A 27,626-nucleotide genomic window follows, 5' to 3' on the forward strand; every position below is an offset into this window, starting at 1 on the left:
GGGAGGTGTCTACCAGTCAGTATACGTGGGGGTCAGGGACTCACTTAAGGAGGCAGTCTGTCCCTTATCAGAGCTCAAACACTGTGCTGGGAGATCTGCTGCTCTCTTCATAAGTGCCAGGCAGGGACGTTTAAGTCTGCTGAAGCTGTCCTCACAAGTGCCCCTTCCCCCAGGTGCTCTATCCCAGGGAGGTGGGGGTTTCATCTATAAGTTCCTGACTGGGGCTGCTGCCTTTTCTTCAGAGCTGCCCTGCCCAGAGAGGAGGGAATCTAGAGATTCAGTCTGGCCGTGGCAGCCTTGCTGAGCTGAGGTGGGCTGGGCCCAGTTCAAACTTCCAAGCCTCAGCAATGGTGGACGCCCCTCCCCCTACCAAGCTTGAACATCCCCAATGGAGCTCAGACTGCTGTGCTGGCAGCGAGAATTTCAAGCCAGTAGATCTTAGCGTGCTGGGCTTCGTGGGAGTGGGACCCAGCAAGCCAGTCCACTTGGCTCCCTGGCTTCAGCCCCCTTTCCAGGGAATGGCTCTGTCTCGCTGGGCGCCACTGGGGTATGAAAAAAGAACTGCGGCTAGCTCAGTGTCTGCCCAAAGGTGTCTGCCCAAAGGGCTGCCCAATTTTGTGCTGGAAATCCAGGGCCCTGGTGGTATAGGCACTGGAGGGAATCTCCTGGTCTGTGGGTTGCAAAGACAATGGGAAAAACACAGTATATGGGTCAGAGTGCACAGCACGGTCCCTAATGGCTTCCCTTGGCTAGGAGAGGGAGTTCTCCAATCCCTTGCGCTTCCCTGGTGAGGTGACACCCCACCCTGCTTCGGCTCAACCAGTCCCAATGAGATGAACTGGGTACCGCAGATGGAAATGTAGAAATCACCCACCTCCTACGTCGATGTCACTGGGAGTTGCAGACCAGAGCTCTTCCTATTCGGCCATCTTGCCAGCAATCCCACATTCCTCTTTCTAAGCAACTTAACATAGCAAAAGAATAAAGTGACTACAACTAAATCAGCTGAAACCATTAGATTTATGGACAAAGTGCTCTGAGTTCATTGACAGTTTTCAATTATCTGTGTGTATCACAGAAAGTGTAAGTACGCAATATTAAGGTGTTCATTTGAAAGTAATATTTACCCTATGTACTCTGGATACTTGAAAACAGTTCAGAAGCATGTTCTTGCTTTAAATTCATAGGAAAATTATATTACTCCCTCATTTACTATTAAGTTTACTAAGTGCTATTTATGCATGTGAATACAAGAAAGCACAGACTCTTTAATTTAATTATCAGACATTGATATGTTACTATATTTTGAACACCAGACTGGCAATTGTTTCAATTTGAAACAATCAGCCAGCTGAAAAAAATCCAAAATCACTTAAACCTTAAAAATTTGTTTTGTTAAATAATTTGAATGATAATGAAATACAAGCTCACATGGAGAAACAATTTTCATTTAATATTTTTATAATGTTCCTTGCATCTAATTTAAATGAGATTACATTTTTCTATATTTATTTTGATTTATTATAATGAAGTTCAAAGCAAAGCATTTAAGAAAGATATGCACAAATGTTCTTAGGATCAAAATGGAGAAATATGAACTCTATGAATGTTTAAAGGGAGATTACCACCATTTATTGAATTTCTGCAAAATATTAAGCATTGGAATCCGAGCTTTACATATATTACATCATTAATCCATATACCATAAAGTGTTACGATTCTAAATTAATAGAAGATACAGAACTTTTGGCATAGTTATTGCTTAAAATGTTGGAAGACATGGCAGGGTTGGGGTTTGAACCTATGCTAACTCCAGAACCAAGCTCATAAAAATTATTAAACTATAATACTTTTGCTATTGTCTGAATGTGTGTGTCCCTCCAAAATTCATATTTTGAAATCCTAACCTCAAAGATGATAGTATTAGGATGTGGGAGGTAATTTGGTCTGATAAAAGAAGGCTAAGGGAGCATATCTGGCCCTTCTCTTATGTGAGGACACAAGATAATAACTTCTCTCTGTGAACTAAGAAGTGGGTACTCACCACTGATCTTCTGGCACTTTTATCTCGAGCTTCTCAGCCTCCAGAACTGTGAGAAATAATTTAGGTTGTTTGTAAGTTAATCCATTTTATGGTATAAACAGCCCTAACAGACTAAGACTACCTGTTCCAAAAATTATTGCAATCTTTTAAAAAATCCCTTTCTAAACTTTAGATTTATTTGAAATTATTATTATCTAAGTAGTTCTTTCATATTATAATAGTAACACATGGTTGTCATATAAAATTTAGGTGATATAGGTATGTAAGCTAAAGGACAAAAATTAAAATAATCCAATCATATCAGCGTTCAATTGCAGAGAACAAATTGCAAATGTTTTCTCCCATTTTGTGTGTTGCCTTTTTACTCTGTTCTTTTAGTACATAAAATTGTTTAAATTTTAATAATGTTCAACTTCTCTCTTTTTCTTTTGTTTGTGACATTGATGTCATATCCAATAAATTTTTGCCAAGTTTAATATTATGAAACTTTTGCATTATATTGTCTTCTAAGGGTTTTATAGTTTTAGGTCTTACATTTATTTAGGTCTTTGGTTCATTTTGAGTTAATTTTTGAATGACGGTGCTAGGTAAGAGTCTAGCTTCATTTCTTTGCACGTCGATATCCGATTTTTCTAGCACCAAAACTATTTTTCCCCCATTGAATGGTGTGGGCACCACATCGAAATCATTTGACCATATGTGGGAAGATTTTTTTTTCTTTTTTTTTTTTTTTTTTTGACACAATCTCACCCTGTCATCCAGGCTGGAGTGCAGTGGCATGATGCCAGCTCACTGCAATCTTTGCCTCCCAGGTTCAAGTGATTCTCCTGCCTCAGCCTCCTGAGTAGCTGGGATTACAGGCACCTGCCACCACACCCGGATAATTTTTGGGTTTTTAGTAGGGACGGGGTTTCACCATGTTGGCCAGGCTGGTCTCGAACTCCTGACCTCAGGTGATCTGCCTGCCCCAGCTTCCCAAAGTGCTGAGATTACAGGTGTGAGCCACCAGGCCAACCTATTTTTCTGGGTTCTTTATTCTATTTCATTGGTCTACATATCTGTCCTTATGAGACGTGTAAGTGCTTCAGCTTTGTTCCCTTTTACTCAATATATTTTGGGCTATTCAGGGTCCCTGGAGATTCCGTATGAATTTTTAAATGGGCTTTCTCTTTCTACAAAAAGAAATCATTGAGATTTTGATAGGAATTTCATTGAATATGTATCTTGCTTTGGGTAGTGTTGACATATTAACAGTATTAAGTCTTCCAATCTCGGAATGTGGGACATTTTTCCACATATTTATGTATTCTTTAATTTCAGCAATGTTTTATCATTTTCATTGTACAAATTTTTCAGCTGCCCAGTTAATACCTAAGTACTTTCTTTTCTTTGATGTTATTGCAATGGAATTATTTTTGTAATTTTCTTTTCAGATTGTTTATTGTTAGTGTATAAAAATTCAACTGATTTTTATGTGTTGACTTTGCATACTGCTATTTTGCTGAATTCATTTATCGATTCTAACAGGTTTTTTTGTGGAATCTAGGGTTTTCTACACATAAAAGCATATCATCTGTGAACAGAGATAATTTTACTTCTTTCTAACTTAGGTGCCTTTTATTTCTTTTTCTGGCATAATTGCCCTAAATAGGACTTCCAGTCCTATATTGAATAGAAGTGGTGAAAGCGTCTTCCTTGCCTTGTTTCTGATCTTAGAGGAAAAGCTTTCAACCTTTCACAGTAGAGTATAATGTTCACTGTAGGCTTTTTATATATGGCTTGTATTATATTGAGGTACTTTCCTTCTATTCTTAGTTTGTTGAATGTTTTAATTATAAAAGAATGTTAAATTTTGTGGGATAATTTTTCTGCATCAGTTGAGATAATTATGTAGGCTTTTCTCTCATTCTGTTAATGTGATATATTACATTGAGCAATTTTTATACATTAAACATCATTGCATTCAGAAATAAGTTGCATTTGATCATAGTGTGTAATCATTTTGATATACTACTGAGTTCCATTTGCTAATATTTTGCTGAAGATTTCTGCATCATTGTTTATAGGGACATTGTCCTGCAATTTTTTTTCCTGTAGTGTCTTTGTCTGGCTTTGGTATCAGGTTCATGCTGACCTTATAGAATGAGACAGGAAAAGATCCCCCCTCTTCAATTCCTCCTCTTCATTTTTTTTTAAAAGGTTTGAACAGATTAGTGCTCATTTTTCTTTAAATATTTGGCAGAATTCACCAGTGAATCCATCAGGTCTAAGGTTTTTCTTTGTTGGAAGATTTTTCGATTACTGATTCAATCTCATTATTAGTAATAGATCTATTCATGTTTTCTATTTCTTCATGATTTAGTGTTGTTTTGTTTCATGTTTCTAGGAATATGTCCACTTCATTGAAATTATCCAATTGTTGGCACATAATTTGTCATTGCACTCTCATAATCCTTTTTACTTCTGTAGAATCAGTAGTTATATGCCCACTTTCCATTCTGATTTTAGTAGTTTGAGTCTTCTCTCTTTATTTCTTAGTCCCATTAGGCGCCTAAATGTTTGTAATTGTTGTATCTTCCTACCTGTATTAAACCTTTTATGAATATAAAGTTTCCTTCTTGTCTTTAAGAAGATTGAAGTTTATTTTGACTTAAAGTCTATTTTGTCTGCTATAACTACCCCTGCTTTCTTTTGATTACTATTTGCATGAAATATCTTTTTCCTTTTGTCCACTTTCAATCTATTTGTATATTTGATCTAAAATGAGTCTCTTGTGGACAGCATATACTTCGACCATGTTTTTTCAATCCATTCATCCAATGGCTGTCATTTGATTGGCAAGTTTAATCCGTTTACATTTAAAGTAATTACTTATAAGGGTGGACTTGTCACTTTACTATTTGTTTTCTATATGGCTTATAACTTTTTGGTATTTCATATCCTTATTACTGTCTTCTAGGTTTAGTTTAATTTTTGTAGTGGAATGTTAAAATTCATTTCTCATTTCCTTTTGTATATATTCTATAGATATTTTCTTTGTGGTTATGAGGATTATGTTTAATACCCTTAAGTTATAATACTCTAATTGGCATTTATACCAGGTTAACTTAAGTAATATATAAAAACTCTACTCTTTTAACAGTTCTGCCTCCACCCTTTTTCATGTCATTCACAGAATGACATTTGTATACATTATGTGTTCCAAAACATATACTAATAATTATTAGTCTCTTAAATCACATAGCAAACAAAATTTGGAGTTATAAAGGAAAGCTTCAATAATACTAACCTTTAGACTACTTTTTTAAAGTTTCAAATTCTGTAGAAAACTAAAAGTACAGTTACAAACCATTGTTATATTACTACTAGTTTTTATAATTGCTCACATTCTTATTTTTATTGAGATGTTTATTTCTTCATATAGCTTTGAGTTACTGACCAGTGTCCTTTCATTTTATCTTGCAGGACTCCCTTGAGTATTTTTTGCAGGGAAAGTCTATTGGTAAAGAATTCCCTTGGCTTTTGTTTTATGAGACCATTTTAATTTCTCCCTCACTTTTGAAAGAAAGTTTTAGATATAGAATCCTTGGTTGACAGTATTTTTTTTCTCTTAGCACTTTGACTATATTGACTTTTGGCCTTCAAATTTTCTGAGAAATCAGCTGATAGTCTTGTTGAGGATTTGTTATATGTGACAAGTTCCTTCCCTCTTGCTTTCAAGAGTCTCTTAGTTTTTTTCTCTAAAAAATTTTACTATAACACGCCTCAGTGTTAGTCTTTTTTAGTTCATTTTACTTGGAATTCATTGAGCTTCTTAAATAATTATTTTAATGTCTTTCATCACATTTGGGAATATTTCAGTTATTATTCTTTCAAAAATTATCTCTTTCTCTTTCTGTGTCTTCTCCTTCTGGGACTCTCTCAATGAATATGTTGGTTGATGCTGTCCCACATGTCCTATAGGCTCTTTTCACTTTCCTTCAATCCTTTTTCTTTCTGCTCCTCAGACTCAATAGTTTCCATTGTCCTATCTTCAACTTTATTGATTCTTTCTTCTTTCTGTTCAAATCTCTCTGAATCCCTGTAGTGATTTTTTTTCATTTCAATTATCATAATTTCAGGTCCAGAAATTCTCTTTGGTTTCCTTTTACATTTTCCATCTCTTTATTGGTATTTCCATTTTTTTCCACACATCATTTTCTTGACTTTCTCCACATCTTCCTTTAGTTCTTTCAGCATCTTTAAAATGGTTGTTTTAGGATCTTTGTTTAGTAGATCTACCATCAGGTCTTTTTCAGTGGCAATTTCTGTTGATTTATTTTTTTCTTTTGAATGGGTCATACTTGCCAATTTCTTCGTATGTCTTTTGATATTTTTGTTGAAAACTAGACATTTGAATCTAATAATATGGTTAACTCTGGAAATCAAATCCTCTCCCTTTCCAAGGGCTTGCAGTTTTATTATAGCTTTTATTGCTGTTGTTGTAGGCTGTCTCTGTGCCAAATATCAGCCTGTGGTGCAAACTTCAGGTCTTCTCAAGTCTTTTCTGAGCCCACACCTTTCCTTACACATGCATGGTAACTTTCTAATTTTCCCCATGTATGCAATTGCTTTTTAAGGTCCTAGTCTTTAATGTCTGGCTTCCAAAAGGGGGAAAGGAGAAAAATAGGTGTGGCAGGAATCACTGGCCCTTTAAATCACCTGGAAGTCGTTTCAGTCATAGAGGGAGGGCTTGCAACAACTGGGGGAGAGGCAACAACAATGCCGCCCTATCCCACCCCCCCCCCGCCCCCATCTCTGTCTGCACCTCTGTGATCAGAAATAGCAATTGGTAATGAGAACACAGAACCTGATATTTGGAAGACAGGATAGTTTTGCCCAACGTGGCTCCTGCAAACTGTGGGCAGGTTGTTCCAGGAACACTTGCAAGCTGCCTGCCATGGGGTTGGGGGTGGGAGACAGATTCTACTGTGGTAAGAGCTAAAATCAACCTAAATTAACTGCAATTTACCATCCAAGCCATCCCTGGAAGTTACAAGCCTTCAACAGACTCCAGAGTTCCAAAATATTTACATCAGACTCATTTTGCTAATGCAATTGTTGTCTAGGTGGGGAGACAGATTCCTGGTGTTTCCTATTTCCATCATCTCAGATTCCTCTCACCAATAGCTCTTTATTGAATAACTGAATGGTGTTCAACTTTGCCAATATGCCACATGTGATCTAATAAATCCCCCATTTTGGAAATGTAAATTGTTCTAACATTTTTAGTATTATAAACAATGTTCTGATAAATATTTTTCTTGCTAAATCAGTTAATCCACTCATGATATTTCCTTTAGGATAAATTGTTAGAGGTATACTTCTAAGTAAAGCATGCAAAAATGTAATGCTATTAAGTAATTTAGAGAAATATAACATCTACTTATTTTCTTACCAACAGTGTACACAACTACCCAGTTATCTTGCCTACACTGGCTCTTATAATTGTTTTTTAAAGCTGATTATATTGTTAGATTCTGCAGTTACTTGACTTAATGAGGTTGTTTTATGTGTTAATTTGTCATGGCTAAATTTTTCTTAAATTCCTGTTGCCTACTTCATTATTAAAATTTGACTTTGGTTTTAATTAATTTGTGAAATCTTTTATTATTGAGATATTATTGTTACTAACCTTTTTGGCATATATGCCACACACATTTTTCTAAGTTCATTTTTTTGTTTGTTTTAAATATTTTTAAAGTTTAAAAAATGTTTACAGTTTGTAATTCCTAGTAGGAAAACATTATCTAAATGAATACCCTAATGGCAAACCACTGTAAAATGCTTCAGCTGCATTTGGGGTTGAGGGGTAATGATTATCTTCAAAGCGACCCAGCTCTCTTGATGAGAAGGTCAGAAGTACACTGGTTGGTATTACTGTGACACCCATCCAAAGAATCCTAGGTGATCTAGGTTGCTTTTCCTTCAGCCAGGGCTTTATTTATCAGGAGGGCATTATTATGCTTGACCGCCAAATTTGGCTGATAATTTACTGATAAGATTCATAACCTTTGGGTTGCTCTGGTATTTTGACATGTTTGCTGGGTTCTGAACTACATACCGGAAGGCCACTATAACTTTTGGATCCTGCTTGGCTGCAAGAACCTCTGGATCACTAAGAATTTCATTAAGTCCAGGCATTCCTGCCACCCCAGGTATGGCCTCTCCCATTCCCAGCATTCCTCCATGAAAATTATCAGGCATTCCCCCAGGAAAGCCACCAGGAAAAGGACCATACTGAACTCCTGACTGTCCTCTGGCTTCTCCCTCTGTTTGGGTTCTCTCATGCTCTTCTGAAGCCTTCTTAATTCTTTCTATTCTTTCTTTGATCTCTCGCTCTTCATGTTTTCTCTCACACTTTTTCTGATGTTCTGCAATTGTCTGCACCCTAGGTTGAACTTCTTTCAGCATTGCTCTAGCATCTTCATCGTAATGCAGTTTAAAGGCAAGGCCAAGCAAGATCATGGGTTGCTTCGTTCCAATGGTCTAAGAAGCCTGTGTGATTTCCCTCATGACTTGTAAGGCTGAACTGAATCAGGATTTATTTCAATGGCTCTGTCACAGTCTCAAATGGCAGCATTTGGCTTCTGTAATTTGACAAAGATACTGGCCCTCTTGGTATACAGAACGGCCAAGGGAGGATTCAGCTTGATGGAATCTGTGAATGAGTCGATGGCTTTCTGCAGTTCATCATCAGTTAGGGTTTCAGTGGCATCCACTTGCTTATCATTTGCCTGATCCATCATCTCCTCTGCTATCTCTGCATTTTCATTTCCCATTTCTTGAGGGGCATCAGTGTCTGGTTCAATCACACCTTCATTATCAGTTCCTAGATCACTTTCCTCACTTCATGGTTTGTCTGTCTTTAAATCTCCTCAGCCTTCTTACTGTTTTCTCTTCCTTGATATTTTCTTCTGATTGAGCTTTCTGAGTAGCAGATGGCACTTTACCCTGCATGCTCTCCATCCACTCCCTCAGGAAGCGCATTTTCTCATGCGCAGAACGCTTGGATCCTGCTTACATATTTTCACGAAGGCCGGAAGCTTGTTCACTTAGCAGGGGTCCATGGTTGGTAGGTGGTGGGTGAAGCTGAGGGGCTGCCGCTGGGTTCCCAGGCCAGGCCCTGGCTCAGCATGACCTCAGTTTCCACATGAATGACCTCAGTTCATTTTTTATGATGTTTTCCACTATATTCTTATCCTGTGTTATGGTTTCGATTTTTACATTAAAAAGGTCTAAATATTTTTATTTTAGAATTAATTTTAAATATATAAGGCATTCAAAATTAAATGCTGTGTGGTGATAAATAAGCATTTGTTGTTGTTTTTTTAAAGATAATAGCTTATTGAGATATTCACATTTAATTTCAATCTTTGAAAGTGTATAATTCAGTGGTTTTTAGTGTATCCACAGAGTTGTGTAAACATCACTACTAACTTTGAAACATTTCATTACCAAAAGAAAAAAAAAAAAACCTTTCCATTAGTAGCCACTGCCCATACCCCAGTTTTTCCTGCCCCCTTCCCCAGATCCTGAAAGCCACTAATCTGCTTTTCATCTTTAAGAATTTAGGTACCCTGGAGACTTTGTATAAATGGTGCCTCACGTATGTGGTCTTTTGTGACTGGCTTCTTTCACTTAACACAGTATTTTCTGGATTCATCTATGTTGTAGTTTGTATCGGTAATTTATTATTTTTTATTGCCAAATAATATTCTATAGTACAGAATATATCATATTTTGTTTATCCAATAATCAGCTGATGGATATTGCCACTTTTTGCAAAGTAGGAATAATACTGCTATGAATATTAATGTACAATTTTTTGTGTGTGAAAATATGTTTCCAATTCTCCTGGCTAAATACTAAGACATGAATTAGTAGATAACTCATAGGAAGTTCTACCTGGTTTTCCAATGTCATTGTACCATTTTTATTTCTACCAGAGATGCATAAGTGTTCTACACTCTCTCACTGACATGTGTTATATCTGTCTTTTAATAATAGTTATCTTAGTTGATATGAAGTAATATGTTACTATGGTTTTAATTTGCATTTCTCTAATGGCTAATGATGTTGAATATCTTAATGTGCTTAGTGACCATTTATATATCTTCTTTGGGGAAATATCTATTCAAATCTTTACCCATTTTTTTAAAATTGAGTTATCTGTCTTTTTGTCGTTGACTTGTAAGCATTCTTTATATTTTCTAGATAAAAGTCCCTCATTATGTAAGTGTTTTGCAATATTGTCCCCAAACCTGTTGGTTAGCTTGTTGCATTCTTGATGCATTTTTGAAGTAAAAAAGGTTTAATTTTCATTAAGTTCAAATTACCTATTTTTTAAAATTTTGTCTATTGTGCTTTTGGTGTCATACCTAAGAAATTATTGTCTAACTGAAAGTCATGAAAATTTGTTCCTGTTTTTCTCAAAAAGGTTTATAATTTCAGTTCTTACATTTAGGCCTATGATCTCTTTTGAATTAATTTTTATATATGGTGTGAGGAAGAGGTATACTTTCATCCTTTTGCATGTGTATACCAGTTGTCTCAGCACCATTTGTTGAAGAAACGATTTTTCCTCCATTGAATTGTGTTTGTAACCTTATTGAAAAGTCAATTGCCCATAAATATAAGGGTTTTTTTTCTCAGGACTATCATTTCATTGATCTGTATATCTATCCTTATCCTAACACCTCACTCTCTGCATTACTTTAGAGCTTTATAGTAAATTTGATTGGAAGTATGAGTCCTTCAAATTTCTTCTTTTTTTATAGATTGTTTGAGTTACTCTGCATGCTTTACAGTTCCATCTAAATTTTAAGATCATTCCATTAATTTTTGCAAAAAAAAGCAGCTAGGATTTTCATATAGATGGCATTAAATCTGTATATCAGCTTTGGGATTTTACCTTCTTAACAATAGTAAGTCTTTGATTCATGAACATATCTTTCATTTATTAAGATCTTTTAAAATTTCTTTCAGCAATATTTGTAGTTTTCATGGCTCAAATCTTACATTTCTTTTGTTAACTTTATTCTTGAGTCTTTTATTATTTTAATGCTCTTATAAATGAAATTGCTTTCTTAATTTCATTTTGGATTGCTTATTACTATTGTACAGCAACAATATTTTTATATTGATCTCGAATCCTGCAACTTTGTTAAATTCATTTATTAGTTGTTGTAGTTTTAATATAGATTCCTTAGGATTTTTTGTACATAAGATGATGTCCTCTGCAAATAGAGATAGTTTTACTTCTTCCTTTCCAATCTGGCTGCTTTTTGTTTGTTTTTGTTTGTGTTTTGTAGCATGTGAATTGGCTTTGAAGTTAATACCAAAAGAAGCACTCCAAAAAAAAATTTGCCTAAATGCAGCATTTTTAAATTGTTGGTGAGTCCATAAAAGTAACTATGCAGAAAAGCAATATATTTTACTTTATAGTCATATTCCATATTCTAGCACTTACTCTTTAATGTTTACAATAAAAAATATTACAAATTCTTCTGCAGAAAACTTACTTAACAAATTAAATTGAAATTTTCTAGGCCAGCTTTCTGCCAAGAGAGAAGCTGAGAATAAAAATTTCCTGAGAACTTACATACTATTTATATCATCATGTATTAATTATATAACTTTGTTTAATGAATGAATTGTAATCCTAGTGATTTACGAATCATTTTAATCAATATATCCTCTTTATTGAACTTCTCAAAATAACCAGTAACGTTTATGTGATTTTGGTCTTTAAAAATTGACACAGTAACTTCTAAGCTCTTAATTCAAACTTGTCAGTCCCAGATAAATCCTACTTAAGAGCTATTATAGGGCTTCACATGGTCACTAAGAAACTAAACTGCCATTTCATTCCTGCTCTGTGCCCATAATTATTCTCAGTTCTGGGATGCAGTGGTGAAAAAGTCAGATCTGGCTGTCAGGGAGTTTGTAATCTAGTATGGAAAAGATAAATGGTAAACACATAAATAAACCAGCAATATAATTTCAGGGAAAGGCCACTGCTGTAGAGATAATAGAATATTCTAGTATGATTTAGAATGATTGGAACTTCCTCTGTGAGTGAGAATTGAGGAAGAATGTGGTGTAAATAGGAATTTTAGGGAGGTTAATCATGTGCCACGTGAGGTAATTCATCACTTGTTGCCTCTTGAGAAAGGTATTTTGCTACTTCTTAAAACTTTTAGGGGGCCCAATTATTTTACTTATGAATGAGATACAAATTTGAGAAAAATCTTTGACGCAGAGTAAAAAGGCTGAGCTGTAACTGCTTTATATATCAAATAATCCTAATCCACAGAGTGATGATTATAATTTATATCTGCATAATGTTTTTGAGTACTTTCCCATGCACTGCTTTTTTTGAGTATCAGGGCAATCCTTTGATGAAAGTAAAACATGATATTATTCTAAAAGTAAAAAAAGAAAAGCTAAGTTCAAAGAGTTTGAGTAAGTTATCATTACACAGCTGGCAAATTATGAAACTTAAAACATAACTTTGTGGTTTTTTTTTACCTAATTTCAATTAATGCCCTCAATCTTTCGTTATTTTAGATTGCTTATTTTGAATTGACCAGATATTACACCAGAAGTAAGTAGGTATACTACGTACATTCTTAAGGATACTGTTTGGTCTAAAGAGCCCATATAGAAGGGTGGTTCTCAAAGTGTGGTCCCGGGACCAGCATTATCTGTATCACATGGGAAATTTTTAGAAATGCAAATTATCAGTCGCCACCTCAAATCAAATGAATTCGAAACTCCAGGAGTGGGGCCAAGCAGGTTATGTTTTAACAACCATTCCAAATGATTCTTACACATGCTAAGGTTTGGGATCACAAGTTTAGAAAAGAAGCAATGGTTAGTCTCACATTCCTTTTTGTTAATTAAAAATAAATATATTTTACATTTTAATTTTAATTTCACTGATAGGCATACACATTATATAAATAAAAATTTGCATAAGTGTTTACATATAAACACAGGGCAGTCTTTGAAAATAATATACTCAAAATAATGGCAGGAATTTAAAAGTACTAACATCTATTTTTGTAAGCAGGGTGTGCAAAAAAGGATAATCTTACATGTTTTTGGTAGAAATGTGAATTTAAATGTAATTTCATAGAGCAGAATTCTCTTCCTTGGAAATATAGATAATGTAAATAAAATTGTCAGTATTTAAGTAAATATTACAAGTAAATTCACTGCAACGTGGCCCATTGTAATAAATAGCTAAAGTTAAAAAATCTGAATCAGTAGGGAAATAGTTGAATTAATTATGGTATATCATCATCTTGAAATGTTTCTAGTCAATAAAAATAATTATTCATCATGCTGTACATGCTGGAGATTTAATCTACAGCATAGTGACTATCATTAACAATACCGTATTGTTTACTTGAAATATGCTGAGAAGACAGGTATAGCTCATTTTATCGTGCTTCATTTTATTGCACTTCACAGATATGGTGCTGCTTACAAGTTGAAGGTTTGTGGCAATCCTGCCTTGAGCAAGTGTATTGGCACCATTTTTCCAGCAGCATGTGCTTACTTCATGTCCGTCACATTTTCATAATTTTTGCAATATTCAAACATTTTCATTATTATTAAAATTAGTATTGTATCTCAGGGAATAAAGAGGCCCGATGAGAGGGAGGGAGATAGGAGAACAGCCGGTTGGTGGAGCAGTCAGAACACATAAAATATTTGAAAATTATGAAACTTAAAACATAATTATGTGTTTTATGATGATATGTGATCAGTGATTGATAGAGTTTGGATATTTGTCCTGACCAAATTTCATGCTGAAATGTAATCCCCAGTGTTGGAGTTGGGGCCTGATGGAAGGGGTTTGGATCATGAGGACAGATCCCCCATAAATGGCTTGGGCCATCCTCTTAGTGATAAGTGAGCTCTCTCTCTAAATTCATATGAGATCTGGTTGTTTAAGGGTGTGGCACCTCTATCCCCAATCCCCTCTCTCTTGCTCCTGTTTTCACCATGTGACATGCAAGTTCCCACTTCAGCTTCCACCATAAAATTTCCCTAAGCCATCCCCAGAAGCACATGCTGGCATTATACTTCCTCTACAGCCTGCAAAACTGTGAGCCAATTAAATCTATTCTTATACATTATCTAGTCTTAGGTATTTCTTTATAGCTATGCAACAATGAATGGCCTAACACAGTGATCTTTGATATTACTGTATTAATTGTTTTGAAGTACAATAAACCACACCTATAAAAGACAGCAACATAACTGATAAATATTTTGTGTGTTCTGACTGCTCCACCAACCAGCCGTTCTCCTATCTCTCTCCCTCTCATCGGGCCTCTTTATTCCCTGAGATACAATACTAAAATTAGGCCAACTACTAACTCGAAAATGGCCTTCAAGTGTTTAAGTGAAAGGAAGAGCCACACATCTCTCACTCTATTTTATTTCTTCTTATTATTTTTAAAATATATTTATTTTTTGAGACGGGGTCTCACTCTATCACCCAGGCTGGAGTGCAGTGGCGCAATCTCAGTTCACTGCAGTTTCCGCCTCCTGGGTTAAAGAGATTCTCCTGCCTCAGCCACCCAAGTAGCTGGAATTACAGGATTGCATCACCATTCCCGGCTAATGTTTGTATTTTTGGTGGAGATGGCCTTTCACCACGTTGTCCAGACTTCTCATGAACTCCTGAGCTCAAGGGATCCGCCCACCTCGGCCTCCCAAAGTGCTGAGATTACAGGCTTGAGCCACCGCACCTGGCCGCATCTCTCACTTTAAATAAAATGCTAGAAATGATTATGCTTAGTGAAGAAGGCATGTCTAAAGCCAAGACAGTCTGACAGCTAGGCCTCTTGCATCGGTTAACCAAGTTATGAATACAAATGAAAAGTTATTGAAAGAAATTAAAAGCGCTACTCCAGTGAACATACAAATGCTAAGAAAGTGAAAACAGCCTATTGCTGATATGAAGAAAGTTTTACTGGTCTGGATAGAAGATCAAAGCTCTAATCCGGGGCAACGCCCTAACTCACTCCAGGCCCATGAAGGCTGAGAGAGGTGGGGGAGCTGCAGAAGAAACTTCGTAAGCTAGCAGAGACTGGTTCATTAGGTTTAAGGGAAAAGCCATCTCCACAACATAAAAGTGCAAGGTGAAGCAACAAGTGCTGATGTAGAAGCTGCAGCAAGTTATCTAGAAGATCTAGCTAAGATCATGGATGAAGGCGGCTACACTAAACAACAGATTTTCAATATAGATGAAACAGCCTTCTATTAGAAGAAGATGCCATCTAGGACTTTCATAGGAGACAGGAGAAGTCAGTGCCTGGCTTCAAAGGACAGGCTGACTCTTATTAGGGGCTAGTGCAGCTGGTGGCTTTAAGTGAAAGCCAACACTCATTTACCATTTCAAAACTCTTAGGACCTTTAAGAATGATACTAGATCTGCTCTGCCTGTGCTCCCTAAATGGAAGAAGAAAGCCTGGATGACAGCACATCTGTTTATAGCATGGTTTCCTGAATATTTTAAGTCCACTGTTGAGACTTAATGCTCAGAAAACAGATTCCTTTCAAAATATTACTGTTCGTTGACAAGGCACCTAGAAATCCAAGGGCTCTGATGGAGATATACAAAGAGATTATATATACATGTTGTTTTCATGACTGCCGCCCACGTACCAAGGAGTAATTTTGATTTTCAAGTCCATTATTTCAGAAATACTTTTTGTTGTTGTTGTTGTTTGGGGCTTTTATAAATGATGATTTATTAAGCTTTTGTTCTTATTCCATTTTGATACATTTCCTGTACATGGCTCTCAAGGTTTTTTTTTTTTTAACTTTTATTTTAGATGCGGGGGGTACATATGCAGGTTTGTAACCTGGGTATATTGCATGATGCTAAGGTTTGGGGTCCAAATGATCCCATCACCCAGGTACTCAGCATAGTACCCAACAGTTCATTTTTCAACCCTTTCTGTCCTCCTTCCCCCACCCTCAGTAGTCTCCAGTGCCTGTTGTTGCCATCTTTATGTCCATGAGTACCCAATGCTTAGCTCCCACTTATAAGCGAGAACATGCAGTATTTGGTCTTCTGTCCCTGCATGAACTCACTTAGGATAATGGCCTCCAGCTGCATATTTGTTGCTACAAAGGACATGAATATTTAAGAAACACTCTTGTTAAGGGCATAGCTGCCGTAGATAGTGAGTCCTCCGATGGTTCTGGGCAAAGTAAATATAAAGCCTTCTGGAAAAGATTGACCCTTCCAGATGCCATTAAGAAGATTCACGATTCATGCAGGCAGCCAAAATATAAATATGAGCAGGAGTTTGGAAGAAATTGATTCCAACCCTCATGGATGACTTTGAGGGGTTCAAGACTTCTGTGGAGGAAGCAACTGCAGATGTGGTGCAAATCACAAGAGAACTAAAATTAGAGGTGAGCCTGAAGATGTGAATTACTGCAATCTCATGATAAAACCTAAACGCAGGAAGAGTTGCTTCTTATAAATGAGCAAAGAAAGTGGTTTCTTGAGATGGGATCTATTCCTGATGAACATGCAGGAAACACTGTTAAAATGACAACAAAGTATTTGGAATATTCCATAAATTTAGTTGATAAAGCAGCAACAGGATTTAAGAGCACTGGTTCCAATTTTGGACAAAATTCTTCTGTGGGTAAAATGATATCAGAAAGCACAGAAAAATCTTTTGTGAAAGGAAGAGTTGACTGGTGCAGCAAACTTTATTGCTGTCTGATTGTAAGAAATTGCCACAGCCACCCCAATCTTCAGCAACCACCCTTGATCAGTCAGTAGCCATCAACATCAACACAAGACCCTCCACCAGCAAAAAAGACTACAACTTGCTGAAGGCTCAGATGATCATTAGCATTTTTTAGCAATAAAGTATTTTTTAATTAAGGCATGTATATTGCTTTTTAGACATAGTACTATTGCACACTTAATAGACTACAGTATGTGTAAAGATAAATTGTATAAGCACTGGGAAACCAAAAATATGCTACGAGTTTTTGATGACATTTTGTCACTTTATTATGATATTTACTTTACTGAGGTGATCTGGAACCAAACCCACAATATCTCCCAGGTATTCCTGGAGATCTGTAGTGTCTTCACTACCTTACCCTACACACACAAAATGGTAACTATGAGTAATGATGGATATATTATTTAAATTGATTGTGGTAATCATTTCACAATGTATAGCTATATCCAATGATCACATTACACACCTTGAATGTGTACTTTTTTTATTCGTCAATTATACCTCAAAAAAGCAAGAAAAAATAATTCCTTAAAACTGCATCAGTCAAACTGAAGGGATTTTCATTAGTTACAGCTGGGTAAGAACTGCACCATTTTGGAAAATAGACAACAACAGCGTAACATCTACACATGTGTCTATCCGTATGCTTATTTACTTATATGGGAGAGGAAAAGAATATGACAAGGTTCATGCTAGGTTCTTAGATGGTATAACTAGTAGGGTCATGGACTGGTTGCTAATGTGAATGGAGAAATAGATAAAGGCCATACTTTTATCATTTCACGCTTTTATCAATTCACCTTCCTGGCTGAATGATCCTTTAATACCTTTCTGCCTACTCTGTAGATACCTTATGAGGATAGATGAGAAGCAGCAACATACAATAGCTAAGAACCTAAATTCTGCAACTTAAGGTCTTAGTTGGAAACCAGACTCCATTATTAATGGCTATATACCCTAAGAAAGGCTACTTAAACTCTCTGAAGTGGTTTTTTTACCTATACAATATGAACAAAAATATCTATTACACAAGTTTATTGTGACAATTAAATAGTAAGTGTATGTAAAAAGCTTAGAACTGTGTCTGCCACTATTCTAAATGAGCTAATATATAAGATATTAATACTATAACAATTAGCTTGAAAACTACTTAGTTTTATATAGCTTATATATCAAATAATAATGATTATGGTTATGATTATTAAGCATAGATGTAAAACATATAACACAGACATGACACAAAACAGGTATCAAGGGTGTGTGACTGTTCCTGAGATACAAATGGCCATCTTTTTCCTTCTGAAAGGACATATTGCACTACTGCCACTTGCTCTTCCTGGTGGTCCTTCTTCCTTCCTGGGAATAGAATGGTTTACTAGTTTCTGTTACATACCCTGGTGATATGGTTTGGCTCTGTCCTCACCCAAATCTCACCTTGAATTGGAATAATCCCCACGTGTCAAGGGTAGGGCCAGGTGAAGATAATTGAATCATGGGGGTGGTTTCCCCTATACTGTTCTCATGGTAGCCAGTAAGTCTCATGAGATCTGATAGTTTTATAAATGGCAGTCCCCTTGCACAAGCTCTCTTGCCTGCCACCATGTAAGACATGACTTTGCTCTTCATTCACCTTCCGCCATGACTGGGAGGCCTCCCCAACCATGTGGAACTGTGGGTCAATTAAACCTCTTTCCTTTGAAAATTACCCAGTCTCAGGTATGCCTTTATTAGCAGTGTGAGAACAGACTAATATACTATACATTTCTGAAACAAGTAACTAATGGCTCTTATTACTGATGATAACTACAGAGAAAGAGATAGGGTTAAGAAGTAACATATTAATCTACTCATCGGCAAATGTTTATTGAATAGCTATTACTGCTGGCACAGTGTGAAGCACTAGAAAAAGAGCAGTGATAAAGCAAGAAATGTTTCCTTCCTTCCAGAGCTTACAACAAATTATTTGACTTTAATTATGATTTGTGCTGCAAAGGAGAAATTGAAGATGAAAAGAAAGTACACAGTCAACTCAGAAAACAATAAAGAAGATAGACAGAAGTCAGGTCAGGTAAGGCTTTACAGACCACACTGAAGGTATTCAATAAGTCTAAAGCACAGTTGGAAGCCACTGGAAAGTTTTAAATAGTGGCACAATGAGAATTCCCTTTTTAAACAGCTAAACATGATAAATGAAGAACTTGTGTACTTGTGTTCCTGCTCCTGAAATGACACTGCAATGACAGTAAAGCTATAAAAGGCTATAAACCCAAAAGAACAAAAAGACTAAAAAGACAAAAAAGACAAAAGATGTTAATAGATTTAGAAGATGGAAGCTGGTGAAGAAGCAGTCACTGACTTGCTAAGCAGAGAGAGCTTAAACCTCTAGAGGCAGACAGCAATGAGAAGCTAGTGACTCACCCCACAGAGGCCCAGAAAAAAAAACAGAGATGGAAACACCTCATAGTCGTTCTGCAGAAGGTGGGGGTAAGACGAGAGGCTAAAAAGGCAGGGGTTGGGGGTCAATGTAATTCTTAAGATGTTTTGAAGCTCAAGTCTCCACCTCAATTATTATCCTTCCCCAAATTGCAAATAAAAGAGGTTTGTTTTATGTTTTGTTTTGCCCAGAAATATTAACCTTGAAAGGCTCTAGATGCTGCACAACAGACCCAAAAGAGGACAGAGTCTGGCGACAGACTGAAGAAGGAGGATTAAGTAAAAGCAGGCAGATTTTAATTACTACCTTACGTCCCTGGTGAGAGACTAGATAGTCCCTCTCTGAAAAGAATTGAATCACTCCAGAGAATAAAGCTGTTTGATATTGATATTTGGGGTGTTCCAGTTAAAAGTACAGCTCAGTTCTGAATTGCCCTTCAGTGATGCTCGTTGGTTCTATGTCTTACTGATGCACTTGGTCCTGCAGATCCATACAACAGTGCTTTTAAATGGAGATCCAGGGATCAGCAGACACCTGAGAAAAAAATCCTCCAGCACAAAGAACAGAACAACAACAACAACAACAACAAAGAGTTATTCAGAGAAAAAGATGACGAGACTGAAACGAGGGTGAAAGGGTGTTAAATACACATAATTAATATGGTCAGAGAAATAAGAAGAGATTTTCATTCATGAAATAAGAAAAAAGAATCACTAAACCAAAAAGTATGCAGATCTTAGAATTATAAAAGATGAAATCATAGTAGTTTAATAGAAAGCTCAGAGAACAAGGTCAAAGGAAATCTCCCCAAAATTACAGCACAAGGAGTAAGGCGACAAAAATGGAAAATAGAAGAGAAGTGAAAATTGGCGATTCAGTCCTAGCAGTCAAAAATCCAACAAAAATGGAGTTCTAGTAAGGGACTGCACAGAAAAAAAATGGAAGTTAGAACATTACTGAAGGAATAAATCAACAGAATTCGCGGAATTGAAGAACTCAACACTGAGTCTCAGATTGAAATGCTCACTGGGTATCCATCAGGAAAAATGAACAAACTGAACATAATGGAAAAAGAGAAGACACCAAATCTTCCAGAGTGATGAATTCGGTTGTATTAAAAGGATCTGGAGGGTGGGGGACAGTGGCTCATGCCTGTAATCCTAGCACTTTGGGAGGCCGAGGTGGCCTGATCACCTGAGGTCAGGAGTTTAGGCCCAGCCGGGCCAACAGGGTGAAACCCCACCTCTACTGAAAATACAAAAAATTAGATGGGTGTGGTGGCGGGCGCCTGTAATCCCAACTACTCTGGAGGCTGAGGCAGAAGAATCGCTTGAACCAGGGAGGCAGAGGTTGCAGTGAGCCGAGATGACACCATTGTACTCCAGCCTAGGCAAAAGAGCGAAACTCCGTCTCAAAAAAAAAAAAAAGAAAAAAGAAAAGAAAAGGATCTGGAGTCAGAACTGGACTTCTCATTTCTTCTGTGCAAGCCGGAAGTTTGGTCATCACCATCACCAGTTGGGAGTGAGTGGCAATTCCATTTTCTGAATTGAGGAATACAGGACCAGCCCCAAGTGTATACAGAAAGTTACAACTGGGCTGTTGTGAATCTGAGCTGCCAACAGAATACAGAAAAGGAAAGTAGTGACACTTGAAGTAAGTTCAAATTTAATAATTTTCCGTGATCTTCATTCAGCTGCTCTGAGATTTCTTCATTTACCCACTCTCTTAGTTCCTGTCTTGGAGGTCAAATAATATTTAAAATTATAGTCTGAGAGTGATCTCCAAGTTCCCCTTACCATAGAGAGATCTCTGCCTAACAAGCTAACTCTCCCTCCCCCACGATATGAAGGAGAAAGGGCAAGAAGGAATTGAAAGAGGATTGAGCAAGTAGGGAAATCAGAGTTTTGAATGTTTGAAATTGTCACTTAACAGGTATGCTTAGTTCACACGGGTTTTTCCTGGGTTCCTTATTTCCAAACCAATCCCTCCTCTACATAACGTAGAGGTCATCCAGAAGGAAGCTGTGACAGAGATCATTACAGCCAGTATTTTTTTGACTAACAATGGCTACTATAATACTTACCACAGCCAACAGTGCTTGGTAAGTATCAGTCTAACCTGCACTCCTCTCCTTTTACTATTTCACCAATTCCTTCAGAGTGTGAGTGGGGAAGTAAATGCAAATCTGTATTGCTTGGTTTACTTTTTAGGTTCTTGGTAGCTGAAATAGTTGGAAAAAAATTTAAAGACTGAAAATTGAAATTCTTGTCATCTTATCCTTCAGCATTGAAAAAGATGACCTTCAATGCAGTTTTTACTTTGCCCAAAATTCTTACCTAAGCTTTTAGTTAGTGACAAATAAAACTGTTTTGATTCACCTGCTAATGAGCTGTGAGATGGTCCAGAGAACAAAGAAAAAAATCAAAACCTGTGATATTCATTTTCGATTAAAGAAAATTTTTTTCAGAGAAATGAATTCAGAAAAACGAATATCCAAGTGAAATTAGCTCTGCTTGTTGTGAAAACACAGCAGTAAGAGTAGCAACAGGCCAGGAACAGCATAAACAAATACCAGGAAAGTTATCTTCAGAATTTGTTTACTTAATGTTTAACACTGAAATCAAACACAAGAGGATCATTAGGGAGACCTTCTGCATTACTCCACTTAAGCAATTAGAATCTGTAAGTAGTATAAAGATAATTACTCATTTGGTCCTCTTACAGAGCAATTAGTTCATATGGTAAATATGAAAGTACAGCATTGCATTGCAGTTTGTTTTCTACCGATCTGTCTGTGTAGACTGTAGCAGAATGGGGGGCAAAAGGCAATTGGAAAGGGCCTTATTAAAGTGTGTTATTCAGCTTTGTGCATGCAGTAGATGTTTAATTTTTTTTATTGACAGTGAAATTATTTCTTTAGACAATTCGACTTAAAAACCACCCAAGTCAGTGTGCCTAAAGACAAAAATCAAATGAAGCCGGCAGATTTTAGTTTGTCTTAATTCATGGTAAAAATAGTCCTAGTTAAACCAATTGTCCTGTGGATCAGGTCAAAATGATTCAACAAATGAACGCTTCCCTACTGGAGTGCTATGCCTAATATTTATAGTAGGTTTACCATAGTGCCTGTGCAAAGCAAATAATTTACCATGAACTGATTAGCTGTTTTTTAAAAAGACTACTTATTCTACTAGTATAGACACGCTAACAAGTTCAATATATCGCACTTCAAAAATAAAGAATCCCTCATCACAAGAGGGTTAAATCAATCCTCAGGTTACGACATGGGATCAAACTCTGCCCGAAAAAAAGTTTAAAAACCGTATAAACACATTATTATATCCTGAAGCCCACGTTTATTAATTTTATTTTGTCGCTTTAGTTCTAGTGATTTGCACCCATTTGCATTAAAGAATTATAAAAACAGGTGAGCTTAAGACATCCGAGTCCAAATCTCCCATTTTACAGACTCAGGCAAAGACCCGAAAGCAAGCCGGCCGTGGTGGCTAGTGCCAGGAATACCAGCATTTTGGAAAGCTAAGGCTGTAGGATTGATTGAGCCCAAGAGTTCGAGATCAGCCAGGGCACCATAGTGAGATCCCTGTCTTTACAGTAAGTTTAAAAAAAAAAAATAGCGCCTGGAGTCCCTGGAGTCCTAGCTACTAGGGAGGCTGAAGTGGGAGGATCGCCAAGACCTGGAAGCAACTTCAAGGTTAGGCTGAGATGTGTGACAGATTTGAACTTAATCCTGTTCCCTTTAACACCCATGTCTTGTTTTAAGTCGCTAAGAAAGGAGATGGAGGGAGTCAAGTTTGCATTCTCAATCGCCAATTAGTGATTAATCGACAAAATCTTATCTGATTATTAGTACAAATAACATTTTATTTTGTGATCTACCTAAGAGGGTTTGCTTATTCACGCATTCATTTTTTTTTTAATTAACTTTTTCAGTTTTTCTTCGATTGGGATGGCTTTTCCAGAAGGGCACAAGCAGATAGCACAGAAAGTAGAATACATCCGTGGAAAAGTTGGAGAGACAAAGGCGGCGGGGATGGCTGCGCTGATGCAGGGAAAAGCATTGGGAAACGCAGAGGGCTCCTCGGGCCAGCTCTGGGCAACGATGAGCATCCCCGGCCTCGGCAGGGGCGCCGGGCCGCCCCGCCTCCCTCGCGAGTCCCTTCTCCAGAAGACGCGGGGAGCGGGGTCTGCGCGCTCCGCCGCCTGTCACCCCGCGCCCGCGCCGGGCTGCGATTGGACGCGTCGCCGCCAGGCACCCGCCAGAAACACCAGTGCGCTGGGGAGAGGAGGGGGGCGTGCTTGCGGGCTTGCTTTGGCTTTTTTACGGCTCTCCCCCTCCCCTCAGCACTCCATGCCGGGTCTCCAGCGCGACTCGGCTCGCTGGCGCGGCGGGAGAGTTGGCGCAAACCTCGCCGCAGCCGCAGCCGCCTCGCGCGCCTCTCCTTTCCCTGCGCGCTCCACTCCCGCCATGGGGCTAACGTGGGGCTCCTAAGAGTTGCCGGCTCTCAGCGGCGCGCCGTCCAGCCAAAGTCATCGCGGGCGGACTATGGCTTAGGGCGCCAGAGGAGTTAGTCTAGACGAAGAGGAAAAGACGGCTAACTGGGAAAAAAAAAAAAGAGAAAACGAAAGAAAAGCCAAACGATGAGTTTCCACCAGGAGGACGGAGTGAACAGTCTGTGCCAGAAGGCTCTGCACATCGTCACCGAGCTGTGCTTCGCGGGCCAGGTGGAGTGGGAGAAGTGCGCGGGCATCTTCCCTCGGGACAGGGGCAGCCAGGGCGGGAGCAGCACAGGTAACCGGGAGGGCTCCGCTCGCGTCCTCGCGCTCCGCTGGGACCCCGCGCGCTCGGCTGCAAGCTCCGGGCTTCTGCGCCTCCCGCGCCGCTCCCAGAGCATATTTGGGGCGCCGCGCTTTCCTACCTCGCTCCTTCCTTCGCTCAGCTCCTGGCGACTTCGAGGGTGGGGCGTTTGGGTTTTGTTTCCTCCCGTCCACCCGGCGGGCTTCTCCCTTTCTGTGGTCCGCTTCCCGCCTCCCGGCGCCGTCTCCCGCTCCCAGGCTCGCCGCGCCTCTCCGCGTTCTCCCACGCCTCCCATCGCCCTCCCGGAGCCGAGAGGTGAGTGCGGGCGGTGACGGCGCCGGGACGGCTCGCGGCTTGGCTGCTTGTGGGGGCGGCTCACCTGTGGGACTCGGGCTGCTCTCGCTCGTTCCACCGGCCGCTGGTCCCGGCCTTGTTGATGGGGGCCAGGCGGGACGGACCATCTCTGCTTGGACGCAGAACTCGCTTGCAGAGGTGGCTGCCTCGGCCTCCGAGGTAACTCGCGGCTGCAACCTGTCGGGCACTTGACAGTTTCTAAAGCCCTTTTAATATATGTGATTTTGTAGGGTTTCATGACAAAGTGGGTAAAACGGGGATTATTGATCCCATTTGTGAGGAGACACCTAAAGCTCAGAGCACATATCGAAGAAGTGGAAGAGAGGGGAAACGTTTAAAATCCCCAGCACACGCACGCTCTCATACATCCAACGTCCTCCCTACCCTTCAGGAAATTAGGAAACGGGCTGGATGCAGGAGGATATCGACCGTCGGAAATTTGGAGGTGGAAAAAGGTGTCAAGTGGATTTTCCTCCAGGCTTGGGGGTGGAAAGGATCGAATCCGAGCCACTGGGTCACGGCTGGGGAAAAGGCTGGTGTGTCCAGCCTGCTGTGCGGCTCGGGCGCACGCGAGGTGGATCCCCGAGTTGCGGGCTGCGTGGTTTCAAGAGCCGCTTGAGAGGGTCACTTGTTGCACTAGGAGTCAAAACACACTGCTTTCGGGATTTTCGGCTGGAAGGTTGCCATTCCTTCTCTAGGTGCTTTCCCTTTGCTTTTCCTGTCATTCTGATCTCCTGGCGGGGTTTTAAGAGTTGAAGGTAGTCAGGGCAACGAGAGCTGGACAGCCCGGCTCAGGGCAACGTGGAGCCCTGCGTGCTGGGAGGGAGCAAAGCGGGGCACCCTTAGTGAATCCCCTCCACCACCACCCCTGAGCCAAAGCCAAGCGGGGCGTGGGAATGGGTTTAGTTTAGCTTTTACATTCCATTGTTCAAATGGGTAGCTGCAGAGTTTGGAATTCTCTGATCCAGGGCAACGTGAGCCAAGGGGGCTCTGTCTGCGCTTGGCAGAGCTTGAAGAGATGCCGCTGCTTGGACCCCGGATCGGAAAACTTTAAAATTTTCTCAGTGTGTAAACACAACTGAGAATCATTTCCATTCGTTCAGTAGGTGTTAAATTCCTAGGAGTATATGAAACTCAGCGGAAGGCACTGTGTGGGCATGTTGTATTCTGTGTCGTGCGTATCGTTGCTAAGTATGAAGTGAAGACCAGAGTAGTGTGACCTCAGAGTCGTCTGTGGTGACATTAGATAAGCTTTTCTGAAACGTCTTTAGTGACCCACGTGCTAAAGGTAACACTCAGAGAAGGGGTACACTGGACGAAGTGAGAGTATTTAAGTTTGAAGATTGTGCTTTGGTAATTGAACAGTTGATGCTGTGAATGAAACTACTGATTTTCCTCTTTCCTGCCGTTTTGTGATCACACACCAAATAGTGGTTTCCCCGGTCTCAGACTGGCTGGTAATAAGGAAAATATGCGGAAGTTAGAAACCAAGTCCCAGCTTTGAAATCTGTCCAAAATGCGCAACTATATCAGCTTCAGATAAACTATACTATATGAATTATAGAAATGGTTCTCAGTTTTTCCTAATCACTGCAAGAAGTAGTTGTAGTCTGAATTCCTTTTGAACTTTTCCCCTTGGGAATAAAAAGTGAGAAAAATTAGCCTAAAACAATTGCAAGAATATTTTCCTCCCCTGAAGAGGAAAAATAGACTACATAATATATGAGGTATTCGATTTATAATGTAGGAAAACACATATTTATTGGCTATTACTAGGAAAGATATTCTACTAGGTCGTGTATGACGTATAAAGACAAACAAGATTGCTATACATTTTTCATTTGCGAATCTAAGCAACAGTTAGAAGTAAAATACTTTAATCTGCAAATAGACTCAAAGTTGATAGGTATCTATGAAGTGGATTTAAAGATTGTTTACCAAATATTTAATTATATTTCGTAGCCACCCAGCGTCACACTGTTCTTTAAAGTAGATTTTCTTATACCTTGTGCTCTCACGCTTTTTATTATGGGTTCCTGAATAAAGCACTTCCAGTGATCCTTCTACTCACTGTTTAATGAGAAGGCCATTTTTGGTAGGAAGACATCAACAATGTTGAATGGCACAATGCTTATTTACTTTGAAAGTTAATCAGCACTGCCCAGATGGTATTGGTTGTTCTAACATTACAGTGATAATTACAAGCTCCAAAATTGTGTGTATTTTCAATTCCTTCACACAGAGATAGAGGGAGAGAAATTCAGATAATTCCAGTGAAAGTCATTCTACATGAAGGGAGCTACAAATCACGTATATATGTAAGATATTATCTTATGGGTTTTGTAAATGCCAGTGAAGTGCAAGCATCACCGTTACTTGTGACCATATCAGCAGTAGCAGAAGCAGCAGCAGTATTGTTGCCATTGAGGATCTCAGAATCACCATAGGATCACAATATGACCAATCTCATACTTTAATAAAATTGGTGAAGACTTACACTAAAGTTGCCAACGCAAGTTCATTTACTCTTTTGGCGTAATTTATCAGAGTCATTATATGTGCCAGCATTACTAATATTCTAGAAAGTTCACCATATGCACTTTCTAGAATATCAGATATTTTAAGTCTTTTTACCATGGATTCCTTCCCTCTCCCGAAATAGGTATGTCACCCACTAAATCAATCTCAATGCACAATATGATTTAATATTAGAATGCTTAGGGAAAATACAAAGCAATATATTGGGCCCAAAAGTTATTTTTCAGGCATACTGTGACTGAATATATATAATCGTTTTTAAACTGGATTTAGCTTAATTTCCGATTACTCCTTAATTGCTGCTCAAATGCTTATCAATTTCAAGGAACCTATGTTGCTTGAAAGGCAGACCTCATAAATCACAGCTAATCAAACCCACTTAAGCTCACAGTCACTTGAGCTCCCATCACAATTGTATAGATCTAACCTTAATTTAAAGATTTTCATAAGCATTTAATTCGTCAATGTTCTAATTTTGCATCTTTACACAATTTTAATTTGGGACTAAAAATTCTAAAATAAAAATTTAGACAAATTCTTCTAAATTCACACATATGTTCTTCAGTTTCTTAGACATAGGGATAATAAGTAGGTATATGGCAA

The 27,626-nt window shown here is 38.5% G+C and overlaps 1 protein-coding gene and 1 pseudogene across 1 annotated transcript in view; one reads left to right on the top strand and one right to left on the bottom strand.

Annotated features, from left to right (window-relative positions):
* Positions 1-8,044: 8,044 nt before the first annotated feature.
* Positions 8,045-9,153, bottom strand: LOC116472249 (hsc70-interacting protein-like; annotated as a pseudogene).
* Positions 9,154-23,679: 14,526 nt separating this feature from the next.
* The window catches only part of SYT10 (synaptotagmin 10), a 66,453-nt gene continuing 62,506 nt past the window's right edge, over positions 23,680-27,626 (top strand). Inside the window, exon 1 of the mRNA XM_032159050.1 lies at positions 23,680-24,125. Coding sequence (XP_032014941.1) covers positions 23,975-24,125 — 151 coding nt within the window. The 5' untranslated portion in view covers positions 23,680-23,974. The remainder of the gene's footprint in view (positions 24,126-27,626) is intronic.

The sequence above is a fragment of the Hylobates moloch genome, unplaced genomic scaffold, assembly GCF_009828535.3.
Source record: "Hylobates moloch isolate HMO894 unplaced genomic scaffold, HMol_V3 SCAFFOLD_8, whole genome shotgun sequence".
Taxonomy (NCBI): domain Eukaryota; kingdom Metazoa; phylum Chordata; class Mammalia; order Primates; family Hylobatidae; genus Hylobates; species Hylobates moloch.